This window comes from Pyxicephalus adspersus, chromosome 2 (genome assembly GCF_032062135.1).
Source record: "Pyxicephalus adspersus chromosome 2, UCB_Pads_2.0, whole genome shotgun sequence".
Classification (NCBI taxonomy): Eukaryota; Metazoa; Chordata; class Amphibia; order Anura; family Pyxicephalidae; genus Pyxicephalus; species Pyxicephalus adspersus.
The window spans coordinates 30,677,131-30,701,851 of NC_092859.1; the positions used below are offsets into that span (position 1 = coordinate 30,677,131).

The following is a 24,721-nucleotide window of genomic DNA, read 5'->3' on the forward strand; positions in this document are numbered from 1 at the left end:
GTATCGTGCTTACCCATACCAGCCAATCAGAATCCTCAGCTCAATGGTTGCTATGACTATGAAATGTTTATAGATTATTAAAGAGACCCTGTCACCAGCACCATTCATTTTATCAGAAATCATCCAGTACAAGGATGTGTGCAATCACCATGTTATGTAGCTGTACAAGCCCCCCAGCCCTGTATGTGATATCAGTGGCCCCAGCACGCCACACAATAGTATTACCCTTCACTCTGTTACGGAGGGGTGTAAAAGCTGGGCCAGCACAGGCAGTAGACATTTCCAGTACAATAAAGGCCTAGGCACGGTGGCTCAGTGGTTAGCACTCTTGCCTTTGCAGCACTGGGTCCCAGGTCTGAGTCTCAGGCCAGGGCACTAGCTGCATGGAGTTTGCAGGTTCTCCCCGTGTTTGCGTGGGTTTCCTCCTGGTACCTCGGTTTCCTCACACATCCCAAAAACATGCAGTTAGGTTAATTGACTTCCACCCAAAATTTACCTTAGACTGTATTAAAGACTTTAGAAGAGACATTAGATTGTGAGCTCCTTTGAGGGACAACTATTGACATGACTATGGACTTTGTACAGCGCTGCGTAATATGATGGTGCTATATAAATACTGTATTATATTATTAATAGGTTATGAAAACAAGGAAGTGGCATTGCTAGGGAAGTGATTGATTCCACAATAGTCAAATCTTCTACCAAGTTCACAGACACATTGCGGGCGAATTAAAAATACATTTATGGAAAAAAACACTGCAAGAATGCATTGAAAGCGGATTTTCTGTGCTTTTCCTGGTGTTAAGTTGGTTACATAATATATTTAGAGAGAACCGGTCATTTCTCCTTAAGAATAGCAAAGAACCAGATTCTCTTTCTGTGGCCGTGCTTTGTGATAATTTACTAAGGCTGCATACACATGTGCAATAATTGTCATTGAAAAGGATTTTTTATGATTCTTTCCAACCACTAAGCACAGCATGATGCATTAATATTATTATTATTATTATTAAACAGGATTTATATAGCGCCAACATATTACGCAGCGCTGTACATTAAATAGGGGTTGCAAAATTTGGGATATCAGTTGAACCTGGGGAGGGGAGGGGTTAGCAGGGCAATAAATATCAATGTGCACTCAGCTGGAGCTGGATGCATGAATGAGTGCTATACATACAGCGCTGTTCTGTTCTATGAAGAGGGGAGAGAACGACGGAGCGGCACCCAGCTGCACTCTCTCCCTCTTCACTTACATTACGATGGACGCTGTACACACGCCAGATTCTCATCCGATATCCTCCCTGAGGCAATTATCGGACAAGAACCATTGGATGTGTGTACCCAGCCTATAGGAATAGAGCAGCAGACAGGAGGCCAGGCAGGCTAACCATAAAAATAAACACCGAAAGACAGATTGTTTTTTCAGTGTTGTTTTAAGCTGCATACAGAGCTTCCTATGTGATGGGAACATTTGTGGCCTGTATTACTGCAGTGCCGATCAATTCCCTAACATTCGTACCAGGATTCTGTGTAAACAGGCTGTATAAATTAGAGAAATGATTTTCACCATTTTCCAGAAAGACACTCACTTCTCCACATAATTATTATCATTTTATTAACAGAATTTCTGTTCCCATTATACAAGAATTTACAGTAGAAAAAGCATCAGCAATATGGAATCTCCCCACACCAACCAATCAGAAACAATCATTCTGTGACCCAATTACAGTAACGAGAAATTCTTTGGATGCTCTGAATTGCTGTTCATCATCACAGCTCCGCATGTAATCAGTAAACAATGATCAGAACAATAATCAGTAAATGAACAGCATGAATGTAAATGGTAAATAAGAAGTACACATTATATTTTTTGCAAACATTTTAGGGAATCATTTTGTTTTTACATCTCTGTCTGGGTACACTTATACAGAGAACATTTCACAGGGCTAAACTTGGATAGATCATAGAATATTATATACCCCCCCCCCCCATTATACAAATGAATGGAGAATGTTTTCATAATATTATACAGAATTTATATAGCGCCAACATATTACGGAGCGCTTTACTGTCAAATTCTGGGGGAAGCCAATTAACCCATCTGCATGTTTTGGAACATGGGAGGAAACCTGCAGAAGCACAGGGGGAACCTGCAAGCTCAGCCCCCTGTGATGTGCTGCTGGAGGCATCAGGTGCTCTGTGTTATAGGCCATTGTACATTTAACTAAATGAGTTACCAAATACCTGGCACCTTCTTCCCTGTATAGTTCTTTTGCTGAATTTATCTATAATTGTTCATTAAAGTGCACATATTTTTACATTTTAGGGTTATTGCCACTCTATGCACTGCCATAGGCGTCTTTATGATGGATACAACCCATCATTACATACAATACACATCTACCATTTGGTTGGTATTACTATAGTCTCCAACATGTCAAAGGCCCAATTGTGCCCATGGCCTCCCCTTGCTTTCTAATAAAGTTTGGAGTACTGGAGATGAATGCATAATCATCCACATTAACACAAAACAAGCTCAAACTTTTTTCCAAAAGTACCTAATGGTTTTTTTTTTGGCTGAATTCAGTAAAAATGATGACAATCATTTTAGTATTTTGGGCAGATCTCTAAAACAACATGGTACATTTCTGGATTCTACATAACTAAATTCAAAATTGATTGTGTTTTGATTATTGGACATTGCTCTCTGTGTACAACAAAGACTCCAGGTAGACGGCTTTTATGCCATGTTGTGGACTGCAGCAGCCTTCCTCATTAATCGCTCTGTCATAGGAGAATTCGGCCTCATGGCATCTCTTTCAATTAAAAGGCATCTGGTGAATCAAAAACATCTGATTAGGAAATCAGAAACTTTCACATTTCTTACATCAAGAACTGTAAAAAGAACTTCAATGTGTAGTAAGCAAAAATGCAGCAGCCAATAGGGATCCAGTTTACTGGTGTCAGAGGTAGCCAATAGGGATTACAATACCTTGTCTTATTAAAGGATTACTCCAACAAAACTTATTTCAGTTTATTGAGGGTGCTCCTGTGTTAGGTAGGTATGACCTTGACTTTATCAAGTGACTTGAATTTATTAGCAAGCTCTAAGAGCATATGCCAGTATTCTAGCAAAAAGAAATCCAATTCTTCTCAGTGGTTACACGACCAGTGCTCAGCGTGCAAATCTGAATGTAGTTTAACCTACAGTTCTGGTCAGCAAAGTTTTCCACATCTCTACAGTAGCGACAGTGGGCACTCACATTTAGGGCAGGATAGGAGGCATGTCAATCTATGATATCACAGCCTGGAAACTGGACAGCAGACAAGATCAGCTCAGCTCAATAAAAAAGGCTGTTAATAGACCCCAACAATTTTTTCCACTAGTTCTGGTAAACTCCAATTTAGGTTTAGGTTAGTCTAGTTCCAATAAATAAAATTCATATACCGTGCTAAGTTCTGATGTGACTTGGATCCACTCTTCATAGCAGCGTGTATGAGAACTTGGCTGAAGAGATCTCTCTAAACACAAACACAAAATAAATTTATAAGAATTTGGATAAAGTATGGTAAAAAAAAACATGGCAGAAAGCCATTGAAAGGGATTAGATAGATAGATAGATAGATAGATAGATAGATAGATAGATAGATAGATAGATTTTACAGAGCACCTACCTGAGCATCACTGCCACCTATGTCTACAATCTGGTAGCGAATCGGATACATTAGCTCTATGACTTTGTCATAACTGCCTTTGTCAAACTCCACAAGTGCCTGACATAGTGGAAGGCCCAGATGTCCAAAAAGTGAACGTTGGTTGTTTTCACCTGGCAATCTAAAAAAAAAAAAAAAAAAAAAAAAAAAAAAAACACAACACAATTTTTGGTCAGTCTAACGATATCAGATACAGGACAGGGCCTGGGTTACAGGCTTTCCTACAACGGAACTCTTTCTCTACTCATATGAGTCAATGGAAATGCAAATCAGCTTGGCACAACTTAAATGTATTCTATAATTCCGAATCAACACAAGCCCTTCCAATTTATTGAGCTCTGGATGCACATATAGGGCCCGTGGCCCTTCATATTGCATATTGAAATTACTGGCATAGTGTACCTAAGACGTTTAGCACAAGCTCAGATATCAAATATAGGAATGAAAGTTGAATTTTGAGGTGTGTTAAACCACTGGAATATATCCTATACCTCACTGGGACTGTAGCAGTGAGCTCTCCCCAACATATTACTATTTTCTCCAATATAAAGGTAAGATCCCCGCAGCAGCACCAGGTACTTAGCTACCACAGCCATTGCAATTGAGACTTAAAGTCATTATTGATAATATTTTCTATCATGTGGAATGCAGCAGGGATAGGGTGTATGTGAGTGATGCTCATCTATAGTAAGATTTAGTTTTTTTTCTAATTGTTTATTTTACTATAGGGTTGCCACATACTTAGAAAGTTCCTTCAAAGATTTCAGCAGCTGATTGGTCATCTCAACATCTTTTGATCCCAATGAGGACATCAGGAAATGGAGATCATTAAAGACCAGTAAATGATCATCTGTATGCTTCTTTGTGATTTGGACAAGTTTGTTCCATCTATCCTGCACATCCACACCTGTACATCCCAAACACAGGAAAAAAACAAAAATAGTTTTTATGGTTCTAAATGCACAAAACTGCACTGTACTTTGTTTTTGTTTTGTTTTTTTGGAGTGACATCACTCTCCTGGTGGATGTGTGTGTAAATGTCAGAACTATATTGTATTTCATCTGTGTATTTATCAGTTTACCAGGTCAAGGTTTTATTTTCAGAATGTATCTTATATTCATGTGTGAACAGTAACTCAATAATACTGGGAAATGTGAATTATGGTTCTTTATTAGGTTTTCTTACCTCCAATTTATGAGAAGAGAAGCCAGTAAGGAAAAACATTTCTTGAGGTCAGATGCAGCCTTTTTGTTTATTTGTTTGAACAAATAATGTTTACCCAAACACCACAACAAAAAAAACTTCCTAATAATGCACAAAATAGTTGCAGAAATGTATGTATATTGAAGCAAAACTGTGGGAAAGGTATATTTGGCATTTCAATGTTGTACCAAAACGATATATTTAAGGGCAGGTAATAAAAGTACCATATGATGGAATCATGCTGGAAAAGTTAGTGTCTAACCATAGACATGTATGTATACAAAGTGGAAATGAAGTGAGCTGCAACTCAAACAGTGAAGATTTTGCTCTCTTGGGTGAAAATCTATAAGGGTGAGTTTGCCTAAGAAGTTCCCTAAAATGTCTTGTAATGATAGTGCACTTCCAGTGCCTAGGCACTATTGTTTTGTGGATTTTTAGTTTTAAATTTGCAGTGGGAGATCATCCATGGCACTTCTGTCCATTGCTGCTAGTCTCAGTAAATTTTGTGATGACACTATTGAGCTGATAAAGGTTCAGCATGCTGGAGAGGAGGCTGTATCAGAAAACATGCACTGCAAACCATCTCTCTGATTCTATTAAATTCACTTAATGAATTTGAGGAATCCACCTCCACACAGACACAGTGGGGAACATGGCAAGTCATTAATGGGAACAAAATCAGCTGCAGGGAGACTCCAGGCAATGTTGGTGGCTATTCCTTTTCCGTTTGTTTACCTTTTTTTAAGCATGGCTTGCAATATTGTATAAGGAGATGTCACAAAAGGCACATTCGGACAGACTGTAAATATTAGGATGTAGCTTTATAGATTACCTATGTTGAGCCTTCCAGACTGTCTAGCACTTCTAAAACCAACAGATGGAGTGGACAGGGTTCTCCTGAGGAGGACAGGAGAGGTCTGCACAAGACTCACAAGTATTCACTACAAATTGGCTGAAACTGTCTCATTTTCTGAAACTTCAACAATGAATGACAAAACTCTGATACCTATAAAGTGCAGTTGTTAACTTATTAATAATCTTACCTTCCATCTGAAGTCTATAGAGCAGCGATGAATTATCAACAATATCCAGCATGCTTCCACTTGAGATACAACAAGGGGCAATCTATGGAACAAGGTAGAATCTGTGACATTAAAATTTAATTTACATATTTGTGCTTAATTTACTATTATAGTAAATTATATTTTATTCTAGTAACCAAATTTATACTGGTTGATTTTTTTTTTTTCATTTCCCATGCCTTTATTTATAATTTTTCCACATTTACATGCAATGCTGCTCAAGCTGTCCAGCAAAAGTTCCAGCTGCTGGACTTGGGCCAAACTATTACACTGCCAGGGAGTGCGTACAATTGTCACCTTTTATTCACATTGCTTAAATCTATTCTGCAAAAGAAGAAAGTAACAGTTGCTGTGACTTCTTGTTAGATGTATTTAAGTTTTAATGTGTTTTGAAGTTTTGTTAAAAGTTCATTTAAAAACTACATGGTAACAAAAAAACTGCTATGTTTTTCATGCACACCATTTTTTATTTTGCCCAATTATGGCAGGATTGACTTCCTCCACTGTGCTTGTCAGGTACTCACATGATTGTCAAACAGAGTTAAAGCAGCTTCATATTCACCCTGGAAGAGAGATATTGCAGACTATTGTTAGATCAAATTGTAGACTTTACCCAAATGTCACTCAATGCAGAGCTGCATTAGATCTTGTATGCCAAGTACTGGCATAACAACCAATACAGATGGTAGAAACAGCTACATAGTGCACCTTAATAAAGATATAAATGGCAGAGCTCTGGGTTTGAGTTCCATGAAAAAAATGTTTAAAGTGTGTTAGAGCACACTGCAGTGTGTTGTGGTGTCTTTCTCCAATAATACCCCCATTACACTGTACAGTAAATGCCAACAAACGGCAGCACACCACAAGTACATGTAATGCACTGTGCTGCAACACACCAGAAAAAATCATGTTCCGTAATTCATAAACTGAAGTGATACAATGCATAGGAATGTGTTAATGCATCAAAATGGAGCATAAAGAAAGTGAATGGCCACTTTTACATATTTTACACTTCTTTAGTATAAGCAGGGTGGGTCTTTGAGAGCCTCTGCATCCGTAGCCTTCCTACATTCGTTGTCACCCCCACTCCCATCCTTTCACAAGAACATCCTCCTAACAGCCTGTGTGTCAGTGAATGCACAGAAATCAAACTAGGGAGCCACTGCCTTTAGCCGGTAAACAGACTCATCTGGATATCAGGAGCTTCTGTCAGGTATTTGACAATGACTTTACCAATGAAATGGGATCCACTTGGGAGTATTGTTACCTTTATCTGGTGTGGTAACATGTGATGGGCCAAGCCAAGGACACAGAGGACCCTGTGGGCCATGCATTGGTTGGATCGGTTGGAGAGTTAGATTGTTAAGAATAAACTAATTCTTGAAAATTACAGTTAAAGCCATTTAAAGTTAAAATTCTAGGCAATTGCTAATGACATTATATAGCATATAACTCATTTAGGTACTGCAAACTGCCTCTTCTATGAAGTATCTATGTCGGAGGAACAGTCCGAGTTTCATCCATGAAAAAAGATGAATTGAGGATAAAGAGAAAGTTCTCCAAACACAACACATATGTATGTCTTACCTTCTCAATAAAATACAAAGCCCAGTGCCAGTAATTATGGCAGGCAAGCATGTCACTGTCCTGCAAGGAAATACAACAATCACTATGAATGTAAATACATATATTATATAGAGATACCATATATAATAAAAAACAGATATTTATTATTATAAATTAATAGAAGTCCTAAACCAGAAAAACTGCTTGCAGTATACAGTGCCTAGCCCGTCACCACTTATCAAGGGCTATACACAGCCCTCTAGGGGCTTTTTTCTATCTTTTTTATATGACCCTATAACAATGGCAAATTATAACGCCTACATATGCAATAACAAAATGAAAACATGCACATTGGTGTATAAGGGGAAAGATGGGGGGAGATGACTGCAAAACCAAGTTTTCCAAATTAGTCCATCAATTAATTCCTCCATGGGCAATCGCTGAGGTGCAGCAGCTGCTTGCTAGATACATTTTTTATTGCGACTTTAAAGCTTAAACAAAGTCTCACACTTTGTTTCTTTATAGTCCCAAAGCCAATGTTATGATTTGTAAAAGGGTGCTTGCTTGGGAAGGCCTTAAAATTGTATTTTCTCTCTGTATAAATTCTGATTTCTACCCCCAATACAATGCTCTGTACTATCAGTTACAGACATAACCCTCAGCACAAGTGGTTCTGCAAAGAAGAGAAAGAGGTGAGAAGTATTAGAACAAATCTATTGCTGTTACCTTAGGCCTATTGGGCTACAGAATCATGGATCCCCTGTACAACAGTGGTAACAGTAAAGTGGAGGTAAGACTATGAAAAAGGAGGTTGTTTACACACAATGTCTCTCTGCAAACCAATTTCTTTGACTTGAATTAGGCTTTATTAGACAACCTTTAGTAATCTTAGGCTTTCCCAGGAAAGCATGTATGCTAGAAATAAAAAAAAAAAAATGGATTACATTCCAGTTCTTCTCAGTTTTCTGCAAGAAAGCAAGGCCTTCCTTTATTTCTGCCTTCATTTCATGGACGTGAGCAATGCTGTGGACAGACCAGGCATCTTTTGGTTGTACAGCCAGCGCCTAGACATATACAAGAACAGTAGCACTGACTTTAAGACAATTCAAAGATATGGAACCAATATCAACTACACTGGATTACACTGAATTAGTCAATGTATTCACAAAATAATGATCTACCAATCGGCATACTTATACCACATCAATATTATTTTTGTGTTTTGCGAAAAAGGCAAACTACAGTGGGAATAAAAGAGGCAAACAAAAGAAGTGTTAAACAGAGAAACCACATATTCTCACAGTTGTAGATGCAATGTCACAGTCCACCAGCTGGTGGAGCTGCAGCTGTGAAAGGGGTCTGTGTTACTAAATGTCAAAAGCAAGTGGGGCTTTACATCTTCTATTCACTCATCCGAATACTCTAACTGTATTGAAAAGCTTTATATAAAAGAGTGTATAAACTAATAAAGAAATATATTGCAGATAGCCCCAGATTATATATTTGTTTTTTATTTTTTAACTTTTAAAAAGTTAATGCTTTACCTTTAAAACTTGGGACACTTCCTATCCTTGGGTGACAATGCTCATTGTCTGTACTGTGTGCATATATAACATGGAGAGTAAAGTTCAGTAGCTCACAGAGGTGAACTACTTTTTTGTGATATAGTTATACATGCTGTAATATCCTGGTGAGGAAAAAAAAACTTTACCTCACTGGCAACTTTAAAAGCTTGATCATAAAAGTGTGTTTCAAGTAGACCAAAAGAGTACATTCCTCGGACATAACTGGAGAGAAGAGAAAGAGATTCAGTTACAAATCGCACAGCTGCGTCTGTTAACTTTCAAACAGGTCTGCCTCTAATACAATAAAAAAGTGACATGTGAGAGCTCAAGGCCCAGCCATAAATGTTTTACACATCACAGCCCATTAATTCACTGACAGTCTGCACATAAGGCACAGTGAATCTAGGCCAAAAGAGCTAAATAATAAGTTAAGATTTCAAACTTGTTCCCATTAAAAGAGGATTAGGTTCTCATTAGGTGGTTTTGCTGTGGGCTGCATGGGACAACACAATAAATGGACTGCAGGGACCAAAGCATTCTACATAGAAAAAAATATTACTAAACTGCAGCTGCTTTTTCCTCTCCTTTGTTTTGGGAAGTAAAGCTTAATTTCAACACTTTCCTTGCAACTCCACTATACCAAAGAAGCAGGAGGTTAAGTGACACCGGACATCATTTACCCCAGAACAGGACAGAATGTATATGGGGTACAATGCTGAAGACAGGGCAAGTGTTGCAACATTTTTTTTCCTAATAAACTAGAGTTGGGCTTTAAAGGTATTGCAAAGTATATTTCTTAGTTTTCACTTTTTCTGTTTTATTTCAGGACCTTCTGTTGAAAAAAAATTATGTAAACAGAGCGCAGTAACTAAAACAGAAATTTGCATGATTAATAAAACCAATCAGAAACTCATCCCTCTAAATTAGAATTACATCTCCAAGAGTCTATTCTTTACACAGTACGTGCTTGTTCAAGGCAGAAGCAGTTTTTTGCATGAAAAAAAGAAATCAGAATCAGAAATGTTGACGTGTGTATTGGCAGAGGTGTGGGGTGCTTAGGGTTTCAGCATAGAAAATGCATTTGGTTCAAACAGTTAGTCGGTTGAGTTGCCAGAATTCTAGTTCCTAATGATTTTTGGTGCTTGCAATAAAAAGGAAAACAATATGCACATATTAAAAGAGGGGCAGAATATATTTCTCTGTATTTTTGCCTGACTCACCTACTTAGAGGGGTTTTTGGAGTCCAGTATGGAAGAACCCGAGCAACAGAATCTCTCATTTGTGTTTGTTGCCCAAGGTAAAAGTATGCATCATGGGCAAATTTCAGTGCTAACAGGTCCAAAGGATGATTCTGCAAGATCTCTTCCCAGAGTGTAGCAGCCTTCACAAGGTTTCTATAAAAAAAAGACATTGCAGAAGGTTCTCATTTTTATAAAATACAAGGTTAGCTACAAATTAAAATCTAATGCAGCCACCCTATGTAGGGACTGGTAAACTGCAACTATTTACATTTTCTTTTTTAGGTTTAGACATACTTCAATAGTTTATATATACCTGCTGCTGATTGTAATACTAAACAGCAACTACAAATCTTCAAAAGGGAAGTTTGCTTCATACCCTTTAGCAAAGGTTTCAATTGCAGACACATGTAACTGTTCTCGTTCTGTCAAGGACTGTGCCTTGGCCTGATCTGACATGGTCTTCAAATCTTTTTGCAGCTCTTTATCCAACACTGGCGAGCGTCCTGTGCCGATCAGTTCCAAACCATTGGAAAGCACACGTCCCATCACTGGGGAAATGAAAAAAAAAAATAAGATGTATGCAAGAGATTTCTACATATTTTATGGGCATACAACACTATTAAAAAAATAAATGAAAAAAGGTAGACTGATGAAAGTACACAGGAGATACGTAAATCCTAAATCCATTTATCAGTATGTTTGGCATCATGTCTAACTGTATGCAGTTTTCTTAAGCAAAAATGTTTTTTGTGAATCTATTACAATTTTTTTTTATCTGAAGGTTCTTCCACTAACAGCAATTCTTGTTACAGGCTGACAAAGCCACTGCGTTGTCAGCTTTCTATGCGAATTAGTTCAATTGTTATTGGGCTGCCTATTAGGAACATCAGATCTCCAGGTTAAGGCTATGTACACACATTAGATTTTTGTCACTGGAAAGGATCATTCACAATCCTTTCCAAAGAGAAAAGACTGAAAGATGAATGAACGCACACTGTACATACATATGTTCTAAGAAGAGGGGAGGGGGGAGAACAAACAAGCAGCACCCCGCTGTGCTCCCCTCTCTTCGCTTACATTGCAGTCATTCGTCTTCCGATGTTCGTGGATCCGCCTGTACGGATTCACGAATGGCGTCAGACAGCCACTTTACACATCAGATTCATGTCAGGGCTCGTCTTGGACGAGAATCATCTGACATGTGTCAAAGCTGTTTTTTATTTATTTTCTGATAAGCTGATGTTTAGTCAAATTCTGCACCTACCAAAATTAGGATCAGCAGCTTTGATCTTAGACAGACATCCTTCTATTCCTCCAATGGTTGCATCATTCGTCCAGGTGACATACTGAAAGATATATAAATACTGAATGTACATTAACTCACAGAATCTTCCACTGTCTAAACTAAAACTTTACTAGCAGAAGAGTCGCTCATTTAAACATGGTATTGGCCATAACAATGGAAGCCGGGGAAGCAGGAACTCAAGTACTGCCTCTTGGGTCCAGTATAAGTACTGTACCAACAACACAAATATAATTGCCATACACAAACTCAAAACATCATCAAAATTTAGACAGCTCAGCCACACACTACAGACATACCTGGAAAAAAAGAGGCAACCTATTCTTTCTCTGATCCAGTTTTATGTTCACAGCTCTCCTTCCTATTATCTCCCTTTACCTGAACAGTGAAAGATTCTGAAGCATCCTGATAGGTCCATCCCTTGCAGTCACTCTGCTCTCTCTTAGGGTCTGATTTATTAAAGCTCTCCAAGGCTGGAGAAGATACACTTTCATCAGTGAAGCTGGGTGACCCAGCAAACCTGGAATGGATGCAGTCCAGGATTCAAAACATTTGCTAGCACAAAAGAAATCTGTTCCAGGTTTGCTGGATCACCCAGCTTCACTGATGAAAGTGTAGTCTCTCCAGCCTTGGAGAGCTTTAATAAAGCAGACCCATATACATTGGTCCAACATGAAAAAAAAAACAGCAAACGTGGCTCTTTGTTCTTGTGTTGCCTTTTGGTCTTTGACCCCTTGCCTTGCTTTTTCCACCACCAATGCATCCAAAAACCAAGGGCTGCCAATTTTACACTAAACAACAGTTCTTATCTTGTCTATTGATTTTTGTCCAGTGCTCGCATTCATTTGGAGGCAGCAATACATTTTAATGTGAGCTTATTGCTTACCATTGAATGGTTCCACATTTTTAATTTTTACTGTTGGGATTTAAGGCTCACAACTTAACTATGTGAAGAATGTATTGATGTGCTAAAACATGTCAAATGCATGCAAACTAAATATTATATCTCAGCACATTTGAATTGCACATCAGCAGCATACAAGCATCAATGCATGATTGAGCTAAACATATACAAATCAATTTTAGTTTGATTGCTGTCCAGTTGATGCAATACAATAGAAATAATTACCGTCATTTGCAAATTAATTAACTTTGCTCCTTCATTGCCAGGACTAACAAAAGAAATTATAAATAATTAAGATGCTTGTATGATCTGTAGAAATGTTCTGCTCTGACCAGTCGAGGTTCCTTTGATTCTACATTTGATGCTGACCACTTTGTTTGAATTTAGAAATTCAAAACTAACTTACAATGGATTCAATGAACTGATTCACTGAACCAAAAAAATGGACTGATAAATGGCCAGTTTTACACTGCATGCATTTTGGAGCAAATGTGTGAATTATGCTAAGCAATTGCTGCTCTGTTCTTAGTAATGCAAGCAGCTCTAATCATTTCCATACAGCACATTGCTTTTATGGAGAATCTGCAATCATAATAAAAGTGCTGGGAACAGAAGAGAAGGAATAAGTGGACAGTTTTCCAGTGCTCAACCCAGGATTTTTTTTTAACCGGGTGGGAAGAAATTTTAGGCGGGTGGCAGACCTTGTATTGTGACCCAACTTATCGGTAACTACCCAAAAACAGCTGGGTGGTTAATAAAAAGTGCTGGGTGGTGTGCCCAGCTAAATGGGGCTGGGGAGAACACTGGTTTTCACATGTCTTTAGAATATGTTAGCCATGCCCAGTGATCTGTGGAGCATACACATAGTAAAGGAGTGTCTTCTGTGATATATATCCATATATTCCGGTGCCTGGAGATTCATTTATGCTTTTTTTTCTAACTGCAATAAAATTTTTATTTAAAAGACCAGTTACTTAACAATGGAGACAATATGCAGTATATTCTGGCACACTCGTTACCTGATGTATTGTGGCATCAAACAGCTTGCAAGCTTCATTGCTTGTAGTAGAAAAGGTCATCCCAGCATCTTGCCAAGCCTGTACAGTACAAATAAATAGGTAGATACAGAAAGGTTAAAACTTTAGGTATTTTACCATCCATGTGCCAATCAATAGATTTCCCCTTACTTCCCATACCATAAACACAACAGGAAGTAAATGCAAATCTCTCCAAGGTAAGCTCATCTCCTATTGCAGCGGGTGTCCCCATTTAGCCCCAGATCAATGTATTATTTTTGGCCTGCAGGTATTTATACTTTAGAGTTTCTTCACCAGGAGGAGATCTCCCAGGTCAGGTGCAGCTCTGTATTGCTGCAGGGTATTTCCTGAACTTATCTTGTCAGTTGAGATAGGAGGGAGCAGGAACCTGGTACTTAGACCTGCATGTTAAGTGAATGCTCACCTTGCAGTCCCTCAGGCAGAGCTGTGCCATACTTGCCACTACTTTGGGTACAAAGGCAGCAAACCCTGCCACTGTGTGACTCCGCCCAGTGGGAGGAGCCTGTGCAAGCCCTAGGTCTGGTAAGTCATGTGCTGTCGATGTGTTTGCATTTCAATAGCAGAAACTTTGTCACGTTTCATGGAAAGCATACCATGAAACACCGCAAACTCAAGGCTTACTCTAATTTCTATGTGTGATCAGGAAAGGTGCGTTTTTTTTCCTCGTCTATAATCTAAAACGCGATACAGGAGGATATGTATTTGCCAGATACCAAGATGGTCGACCTTGTTTCTGTCATTTAAAAACAATAGCGCCATCCTCGGATTTGCCCAGCCTTGCTTTTCCTATGTAATTTCACTTTTATGAGTATAGTTAGGGTTGTGTTAACGAAGGTTTGACTTATATAAGATGACAGTTTAGAAGGCGGCATTTGGATTAGCGTCACCACTGCGTGTGACAAAATACAAGGGAGATGGGCGTGGTTTGCTTCATGACGCACGCTTTTTGAGGTAAGGGAAATTGGCGTGGTTTCCAGATAGTATGGGTGGGCTGTGAGGAACGATGGCAGGCGTGGTTTGTTTCAATGATGGACAGAATCTGTGAGCTGTGAGGAGGCGCAGTGGGCGTGGTCTGTCTCAGTGATTGACGGCGTCAGTGAGCTGAGAGGAGAAGTGGGTGTGGTTTGTCTCAGTGATTGACAATGTCAGTGAGATTTGAAGAGCGTGGTTTGTCTCAGTGATTGACAGTGTCAGTGAGCTGTGAGGAGGGACGATGGGCGGAGTTTGCTTTAGTGCCCTCTATAAAGGAAGGTGCGTTGGTGGGAAAAATGGCATAGAGGGTCTTACCTCAGATGACTGCTAATGGCAAAATTTGTGGTTTAGTTGTGATGTTTTGGTGCATTTGGCTCAGACCCATATCACATCTTGCCCTGTACTTTGTGATAGGAGTTACACCCATCAAGACAAGCAGGTCACCTACATGTGGAAAGCAGAGGTGTAGTTGTCCTATGGTTTGTCATTCATGGAGAAACAAGAATGGCGCACAGTGACTTGAGACATCCCGTTGGTTTGGGTGCAGGCCCTTGTGTATCTCCCAACTCTAAGGAAGAGGGAAACATTAAAGCTTAAAGTACAGGTATTCCCCGGGTTACATACGAGATAGGGACTGTAGGTTTGTTCCTAAGTTGAATTTGTACAGGTTAAGTTGGAACAGGTTGGAACTAAGTTGGAACAGGTACATTATTTTAATAAATGCAATTCGGACAGATGTTTTGTATCAACATATTATACTGGGATGTGGGATGTAAACTTCAAAGAATAATAAACATTTTCTTTATAAGGAAAACACATGAACTGGGATAAAAAGTATACCACAATATGAATAATCTATTTTCCAGGTGTAACCGGGTGCAAAGTAAATATAATAATAATATGATGGAATATCATGCTTGTTTTATTTCTGCTATGCTTCTAGCTTTTATATCATGTTGTATATATTAGCTGTGGTTACTCAGTATTTGGGTGGTATGAACCTAGGTACAGCTTCACAAATTGTGGTTTCCAGTGTCTTCATGCCATTAATTAATGGGTTATTCTTTTCCTTGGGTATATTATTTGTCAATGACATGTCATTTTCTGCAAGCTGTAATCTAAAAAAATGAAAGATTATTTGAACCCTGTGTGATTACTAACTCCTTGTATTTTATATAGGAGACCTAAGCATGGAATACACAAAGCAATGGGACTGAGGATGCAAACAGTTCATGGTATGAAGATTCAGACTTTGTGTTCCTGAAGAAACTAAATAACAGGTAAGTAAATACCTATAACAATGCCTTCCCGTGATTTGGAAGGCAATTCTTTCATGCAGGCATCCTTTTACGTCTTGCAGGTTATTAGGTTTACCCATTGGAAGCTGTACCGCTCCTGCAGCAGTACCTGGCTGGTCATGATGTAGACACCGCAGGTCCCATAGATTCCAATACTGTGGTCTCTAAGCATACTGATTTATAAGACATAGGAGTATAGGAGGTCGGGGAATGGGGTCGTTGCAATGTACCGCACATACATACGGATATGAGAGCTCTGCAGCACTATTGTAAACCTAAGGTGGTGTGATGGATCCCATCATCCCATCATCATCCCATCATCTCCTGGCTCCTTCATTCCAGACTGGTGACATTTAGTGGTGGAAATGAATTACTGAGGGTAACTGTTCAGATTCGAGGATATTATTGCAGCAAAGCTGCTTTTTTGGGATAATGTTATTCTCTTCATTTATATATAACATATATATGTTCTTCTTGGCTGTGTCGGTACATATAAAAAAGTAATCAAGATTGTTTAACATGAATTCACTTATTTGTTAAAATGTCTATATTTATAAATATATATTTGTACTCGCTGCAAGTTTAGGTAATTCAATGCATAGCTAACTGCATGCAGTTTTGCTTCACTTTTAGATGGATCTAGGAGAGCTGCATCCTCCAAAAGGAATATTTAGGTGTTACCTGTGTGAACTATCCGTTCCATATAGTTACTTTGGACAAAAACCACCAAGTTCACACTCTGTAATGTAAGTAAGAATAAATGGAAATGTTTTTGTTGCTCATAGTGTTCAGTAATAATTCATTGATGATGTTAGATGAAGTTGTATTGTTTATAAAGTCAGAAATCAATCATTTGTCAATCTTCTTTTGCATGTTTTCTGATAGACTTTTAGAAGAATGTTATATTATGATGGATCCCTTCTCTCCCGAGAAAGAAAAATTTCTGGTTCTTGGTTCTGTGTGTAATTTATGTAAACAAGTGGTCTGTGTTGGCACGGTAAGAATTCTATTTTATCTTTTTTATTTGTTCCATTATTACAGGCCAGGTCATAATGGAGTGTTTGGCACATTGTGTTTAATGAAACTGTGGCGTGTGCTGATGTAACATTGACACATATGCTGATAGTACACAACAGGAGTAAAGATTCCTGGGGTTACAACTTCTGTTTCTGATGCTGCTCGGGTATTATACAGAAAATTGCTGCACATTTAAAAGCTAAAAAAGTGGAACATAGTTAAAACATTAAACAAAGATCAACAACATTGTAAATAAAATTTTAAAGCTGAAGTTTATTCTTCTCCTATTTAGCCATCTCAGCTTCCTCAAAATCATTACCTTACTGGTTTTAGATCCAGCAATGTCACGGGTCTTTTCAGTGAGGCATTATTGCTGTTGGAGAGGCTGACAGGGTTCTGTGCATAGTTTCCTGAGAACAGGAGGATGTGTTCATGCCCACGCAGAGCCTCCATGGTTAAACTAACTGAAATCTGTTTAATGGAAGGGTCAGACTAGAAACAGTTTTTTTGTTTGGTCCATAAACCTAATTGTGCTAGCTACAGCACAAACTTGATTTCAGATATTTTAATCAATAATTGAAATGTGTAAATGTACTGCAATTTTTCTATAGGTCTACTATTGTAAAATCTTTATATTTTTTTTTTTAGGAATGTAGCCTTTTCTACTCCAAACGATTTTGCCTGCCGTGTGTTACAAAGAACAAAAGTGAATTCCCCCCTGAAATCTGGCAAGATTTAGATAAGAGAAAGGCCCAACCGAAGTGAAAGAGTGAGCTGCTTAGTTGTTGTGTTGACTGACAAAAATCATAATAAAAGTGTTAGAAAAACTTCAGGTAAAATTTGTTTTAAAATGAAATCATCAAGTTGTTGTAAAACGTAAGTCTGCGTACACCAGTGCAATAATTGTCGTTGGAAATGATCTTTCACGATCCTTTCCAACGACAAAACACTGAACGATGCATGAACGAGTGCTGTACATACAGAGCTCTTCTGCTCTATGGAGGGGGGAGAACGACAGAGCGGCACCCCGCTGTGCTCGCTCCCCTTCAATTGCATTACAATCGTTCCTCGTCCGTGAATCTGTCAGGAAGGTCGTCAGGATGATGAGTGCTGTACACAAGCCAGATTCTCCTCCAATATCAGCCCTGAGGCATCTGACGTGTATGTGGCCTAACTTGATGACATGTTTATCTAAAACATTGTATAGGGTGAACAATTACCCTTTTGTCTTCTATCTCCTGAAGCAATTCCAGTTACTATGCCTTTTCCAGCAGCAGCAACTGCAATACAGGACATGGTAGTGATGTGAATTGGCAGGAGAAAGCAATGAGGCTGCAGGGTAAAAAGGAGATTCACACTCCTGAGAGTAGAAGTCTTGAAAGAGACTTCACCTTTGACAATACATATGTGTCAGTTAGAGGGATTTACCTACAGGGGCGAACTAGAAATCAGCAACTGGAACTTGGTGTGGCCAGTTGCTGAATGACAGACAAAGGAATTTGCAGTGACAATGTTGACAGCCACCCCACCCCCCTGTAACATTTTTGTATCCCATTACTGTGCAGACAGGCACACCCTATGAGAGTGCATCAACTCTGCTCTGAATTCAGTAGCAGTGCAGTCTTGTTTCCACACCATACCATGATACGGCATTAGGTGGATTCCACTGGCAGGATCAACAGGCATTTGTGGGACTTTGCAAGGGATTTAGGAGAACACTGTAAAAGCAGCACATAATATTATTTTGTTTTTTAAATTAAGTCATGATTCTACTTTAAGTAAAGTCATTTTAACATATCTAAGCAGTACCTGTTCTTCACCACAAGATGTCGGCATTCTTCTAGAAAAAATGACTTCAGGTGATTCAAACAGGTGGACTGAAGACATAATGTAAATATGGTCATCAAGCACTGTACTGCAGAGGAGAGGACACCTACCACTAGGAAAAGGTGAAGATTTAACCTAAAGACTTCTGCTAAAGATAAATATCAGAAAAAAAATAAAATTCACACTAAGGGAGGCTTCAGAGGCAGAGGGAAAAGCTGGACTGTAAGGTATCATAAAGTGCAACGATGATCCCTCCTATTCTTTGCCATATTAGCATTTATGTAGATCTATCAGGCCATTAAAAGGTCAGTTCAGAGTTGACACTGATGTTTGTGATCATTATTACCAGTGGAATGAAGCACAAACTGCATGTGTGATACTAGGTGGAATGCAACTGGAACAAACATATATAAACAGATTCTTACATCCTTGCAATACATCCAACTATCACATTTGCAAGTGCAGAAAAATACCAGAAATGCCAGAAACTCAGTGCACTCATAACTTCCTGTTTGGGTTGACACAATGGGCAGGATTTATTAAAGCTCTTCAAGGCTGGAAAAAATACACTTTCATCAGTAAAGATGGGTGATCCAGTAAACCTGAAATAGATCTGATCCAGGATTCAATTGTTTGCAAACAAAAAGCAAATGACATTCCATGTTTGCTGGATTGTCAAGCTTCACTGATAAAAGTGTATCTACTCCAGCCTTGGAGAGTTTTAATAAATCAGGGCCATTGCCTTTTCTGCACTAAAATCACAAGCAATGAAATCAGCCCAGCACAGCTATAATAAGGACTACAAACACCTATATAAGGGAAGTATTTTGTAGTCCAATAGGGAATTGCAGGGCAGGGCTGAAAAGACTGTTAGGGACTTCAGTGCAGAGGTAGCATTGTCCGCTCACTAGAAAGGAATGAGCTTACTGGATTTATGGCAGATCAACAGGTATTTTTCTATATTTACATTCTTTATATTTTTTTTCTACATTTACATCATTCTTGAAGAGACAAACTTTTTTTATTTTAATTTGTGATGCTGTAACTGTTCATATTGTATCTAAACTTTTTTATTGCTGATTGTGTCTCCATTAAGGAGATTTCTATCACCTGTGCAATCATCAGACCAGACCATGAGAAAATCTTTTCATTACTGACACAAACAGCAATAATTCCCTTTTACACTTCAAAATTAAAAATGGTTTTGGATGGAGGAATACTTTAAGCTGACCATGCATGGCTGCTAGTAATGACAATATTTGTGTCACAAAGTAGCACTTGTGTTTTAAAGGCATTCTTGTAAAAGAAGATATTTAGACTGAGCTGTCATTGGTGACTACATCTAACAATGCCGGTTTTATTACTGCTATGTTTATCTTATTTATTACTTTAATTTACAGGAAAAAAACAAGTACATAGATCAGGTTTCTGGACTAGTTACAGAGTTCCAGATGATTGACTCAACATATTCAAACCATACACAAGCAGCTAGCAATTGCAAGTGGCAGCCTATTTATTACCTTATACATAGCTTCTCTTCCCTTTATTGGTGGCAAAAAAGAAAAAACTCCCCAAATGCCCCTTTTAGTCCCCTAAATCTGTGGTCACCTGATGTTCCAGTCCCATGAATATCTCTACAGTGAACAGGAGGAAGGGACCATCTTCAGGTTTTCACATCACTGCCACAGACACTTCCTATTGGCTGTCCAGCGGTGGGGTCATCTCAGGATTCAGAAGAGGAATCTCAACAATGACATCCATGCAGAAATTCATTGCCAGTCCCCCACACATGCAGAACCAGTGAGTATAACATTGTTATTTCCAAACAACAAAAACTGAATGGGTAAGTTGTGATCTAAGACATTCTTACCATTTGTAGAATAGAGGAAAGCAATCTTATCTTAGGTCAAAACATTTGTTGATAAGAGTTGCTTTGAGCAATTTCTCAGGCTGAGAAAGAAGAAAAAAGACTAAAGCTACGTACACACTTCCAATTATTATCGTTGGAAAACGAACCACGAACGATCCTGCACGATATCTAAGAACGATCGTATAGCACCGATCCTGCACATAGAGTTAACGACACGATCGTTCGTAGATATTGTACACACAATAGATACGATCGTTTGAGCGATAGAGGAACTATGTGCCCGACAGGAAAGTGAACGAACGTTCGTTCATTACGCATGCTCAGCCCATGGACGATCAACGAACGACCGTACACACGAACGATTTTCAACGATCGTCGTCCGATCCGCCGGTCCGGTCGTTCGTTTCCAACGACTTTCCTCGTTCGTCGGCGTCGTTGGTTACTTTTTTACAAACGATTTTTTGCCCAATCGATCGTTCGTCGTTCGTTTTGAACGATAAAAATTGGAAGTGTGTACGCACCTTTAGGAGCGCTTCACAATTCTTTCCCTTATGAAACCCAAAGTATTAGCTTACTGACAGTGAACACATCCTCCCTAATGTGAGCATTTACCAGACCAAAACACAAAAATATGAATACCCTAAGAGTTTCATTATTAGTTTCATTATATTAGTTTGTATATGGAACATGAACAGAAAATGTGACATTTTATTAAGGATACCCTTGTTGCATGCTTCAAAAGAATGATACAAGGAATATCAAAGCAATACCTACTGAATAAATCTGTAACTAGTAATATACTTTATTTTAAATTTACCCCAAATGGGTTCTAATACACTCCCTGCTAAATCAGGACTTATAGCTCTCCCAATCTACAAAGCTGATTGTAGGGCTCTATCTTTTATACAGCAGGGCATATGTCAGATCACTGCTTTCACAGGGAGATCAAGAATCCTCTACAGCATGCTGATGCACAGGAAGTGGGTTGAATGTCAATGGACATCAATCAGCCTAGCAGAGGACCACCACTGGATGTTAGGGATATATGTTAGGGCAGGGGTCGGCAAACTTTTATGGCCCCTAGACCATTTATGGGGTGGGCTGGAGCACACCAGGCCAGACCCGCCCACCACCAGGGAATGTCCTCTGAAGTGAAATCCCTCGCCTGGGTATGCATTGAGGTGGAGAGGGATTTCCCTTCAGGAGGCTTTCCCTATTTACCTGATCGACCAGTGGGCTTAGGCCGGAACAAACTACTGGCTAGGCAGTATCTGGCCTAAATGCCGGAGTTTGACGACCCCTGTGTTAGGATAATGAGACTGCAGGAGACAGCACCAGAAATGGGAGTATTGCACTGAGATACTATTTTATCTTTTATAATTGCTGAGTAATGGGTTTTTCTCTACAACATACTGGCAGTGGACAGGCTTTTCTCTGCTTTCTGAATTTTTGAATTTGGAAATGTTTAGGTTTTTATGTACTTTTCTATACTATAATGTACAAAAATAGCTGCTTTTATTTGAAGGTTCAGTTGGGCATTAAAAGTAGAACATTCAGTGATTCCAGTGGGGAATCTGGAAAACCTGCATTGCTGTCAGACTCCAGCAGCTACCATTGAGAAATGTTGGTTTTGGCCACTATCACCTCCTCCGTGTGAACTATTAACCAGACCAGACATGATGGACTGACAATGTCAGCAAAAAACAAACGTCAAACAACAAATTCTTCAAAATTCATTCATTTTACTATTGCAATTGTAAAAAGAAAATAATAAATGTCCGCAGCCTCATCCCCAGTGATTTATTAGAATCCACCCCCCACCCCATTCCATCCGGAATAGTTACACATTTAAACAGTTTGTTTAAAAGTTTCAGTTTTAATTTCTTTAAAATGCCACATCAAAGACACATCTGCCATCATAGATACATTTCTCTTTTTTTCATTATATCACAGAATCCACATAAAAAATAAAAGCAGCAATTCAATAAAGTGTTAGTTTTACCATTAAACTTCTGAAATAGAAATCTATATAGTCAATGAAAATAAAGATAAAATAGTTATTTTGTGGAAGACAAAGAATTCCCTTTTACTACCTACAAATGATGCCGTATTGCCATAGAGATGGAAGGAGCAGTCCTGACCTGCACACCAATGTCGCCATCTAATATTTATGTTTGCATCACTTTGCTTTTAAGTGAAAGGGTCACAGGTTTTGAGAAACATTTGGAAATTTAGTCTTAAAGCCGAAATCTGAGCATTTTGTGTAAAATCTATTTTTTAACACCCAAAAGGGATTTAAAAAAAACAAGTATGCCAAATCCCTTAGCACAACAGATATTACCTTGGGAATTAGTGGTGATGGCTGGATTATGCTGCACATAGCCTGGATGTAGGTGGCCACCTGTGAAGAACTGGCAGCCGAGAAGAATCCAGGACCCTCATGCAGCAACATACTCTGTACCTCCCTATGTTTAAGGTTGTCTACCTGTGCAGCCTTGTAAAAGATTTATATTGGTCCCCTTATTTAGCTTTACTTCTGACACTTGTGTAAGTCGCTGCCCTGTTAGCTGTATAAGTTTGCATATTTTTGCCCTGCTTCTGGGTGGACGGCTGGACCTCTGTCACAAGCTATAAATGCATCTTTACATGTCTGCATGCATAATTTCCTGACATGTCACAACATACTACAGTATAGTTCTTCCTTTTGTCAATGAAAACAGTCCTTGGTAGCATCATCTTGCTGCAGGTAGAGGATTCTATTTATTTACTCTCCTCTCCACCTGTGATCACTGCAACATTGTAATAATGAAAATGTCTGCAGCAGGTGCTGAGACTTTGGATAATGCCTGAATAAAGATAGAGCCACATTTCTGATGAAGGCATTGTCAGGAGGAGTACAGTGATAGGATGCAAATACCTGTAAGGGTTACCTAGCATACATGTCTGAAATATAAAAACATAAATAAGATGCTAGGTCCATGTTAGGTGTCAGGAATAATAACCAAAAAAGGGGACAAATATAATCATTACAAATATGTCTAAATGTACTCAGATTCTTAAACAAGCCCAGAAACGTTTTAGTAACAACACACAAAAGCATAATATTTGTTCGGTAAATAGTATCTGCTACCTCTCTTGTTGGTATTATTATGCCTGGAAAGACTTTTGACACATCAGCTGCCATAAATTCAAAGGATATTTTGTGAACACTTTGAAATTGCATTGAATTTTAATGTTCTGCATACTTGTAAACATGAAAACTTTTGCTTGATTTATAGGCCATCTTGCAGAGCCAATTACTTCCTTCGTATTAGTGGGAGATGATGTAGATGATGCTGACATCTGAAGGAAGTGATGTATTCATTTTCATTTTCTTATCCAGGAAATGGGCCTGTCATAGGACAGTTCTCTTCCTACTCTAATTTTATTACAGTTCCATTATCAGCCAATTCTATTCATTTTACTGAATGATTCTGTCATTCTAATGAGATCACAGGAAAGGACTAGGAGGAGCCATCTTGTCCTAAGCAGTGATGGTCTCATACAGACATAATAACATTATATAAGGGGAGGTGTGGAAAGCCTATGACCTCTGAGCTGTGCAGCTTGTAGAGCTCAAAACCAACAGGTCACAGAAAATCTAAGGACGTGAGCCATTCATTCCAAAATTGCTGGAAGGCAACTATCTGTCCTAGGCTACAGTTACATACATTGACAATGATGTATTTGTACAGACGGAACACAGTCCTGTCTTTGCAAACATTCTGTTGTCAGTTGTGGAACTGAATACACAGCATTAGCTACCGGCAAAATACATAAACATAAGACAGGTAATAAATAATAGTTAAAACCCGATTATATAACTCCCCACTTCACAAAATCAAATTTCTTAAAACCGTACAGAAGAGGGTGATACATTTTAAGAAAGGATTCCATCTTTTAAAATCCAAAATACTACCAGTAATGTACATTGAACCTGTTGATATACATCCACCTAGACGTTTTGGATTTGGATTCTAGAAAGACAGTCCAACCCACCTGTATCTCCGTTCTATTGCTCTACCCTTCTAAGGCCAAAAAGCAATGCCAAGAACACACAG

At 38.7% G+C, this 24,721-nt stretch overlaps 2 protein-coding genes across 3 annotated transcripts; one reads left to right on the forward strand and one right to left on the reverse strand.

Annotated features, from left to right (window-relative positions):
• Positions 1 to 1,598: 1,598 nt before the first annotated feature.
• TTC38 (tetratricopeptide repeat domain 38) lies at positions 1,599 to 14,131 on the reverse strand. The gene is made up of 14 exons (XM_072400260.1): positions 14,041 to 14,131; positions 13,599 to 13,676; positions 11,637 to 11,718; positions 10,749 to 10,920; positions 10,352 to 10,525; positions 9,278 to 9,353; positions 8,511 to 8,630; positions 7,588 to 7,647; positions 6,525 to 6,563; positions 5,962 to 6,043; positions 4,456 to 4,621; positions 3,676 to 3,835; positions 3,449 to 3,522; positions 1,599 to 2,834 (listed from the first exon to the last, which is right to left on the reverse strand). Exons 1-14 carry the CDS (start codon positions 14,068 to 14,070, stop codon positions 2,741 to 2,743), a joined length of 1,407 nt encoding a protein of 468 aa, XP_072256361.1. The 5' UTR covers positions 14,071 to 14,131; the 3' UTR covers positions 1,599 to 2,740.
• CDPF1 (cysteine rich DPF motif domain containing 1) lies at positions 14,020 to 17,751 on the forward strand. Of its 2 annotated transcripts, none has more exons than XM_072400262.1 (5): positions 14,020 to 14,159; positions 15,789 to 15,889; positions 16,541 to 16,653; positions 16,793 to 16,904; positions 17,573 to 17,751. In XM_072400262.1, the coding sequence occupies exons 3-5, from the start codon at positions 16,541 to 16,543 to the stop codon at positions 17,687 to 17,689; spliced, it is 342 nt and encodes a 113-aa protein (XP_072256363.1). In that variant the 5' UTR covers positions 14,020 to 14,159; positions 15,789 to 15,889; the 3' UTR covers positions 17,690 to 17,751. The 2 variants fall into 2 exon arrangements, with proteins under 2 accessions (XP_072256363.1, XP_072256364.1); XM_072400263.1 differs by lacking the exon at positions 14,020 to 14,159 and adding an exon at positions 14,863 to 14,888.
• The last annotated feature ends 6,970 nt before the right edge of the window (positions 17,752 to 24,721 follow it).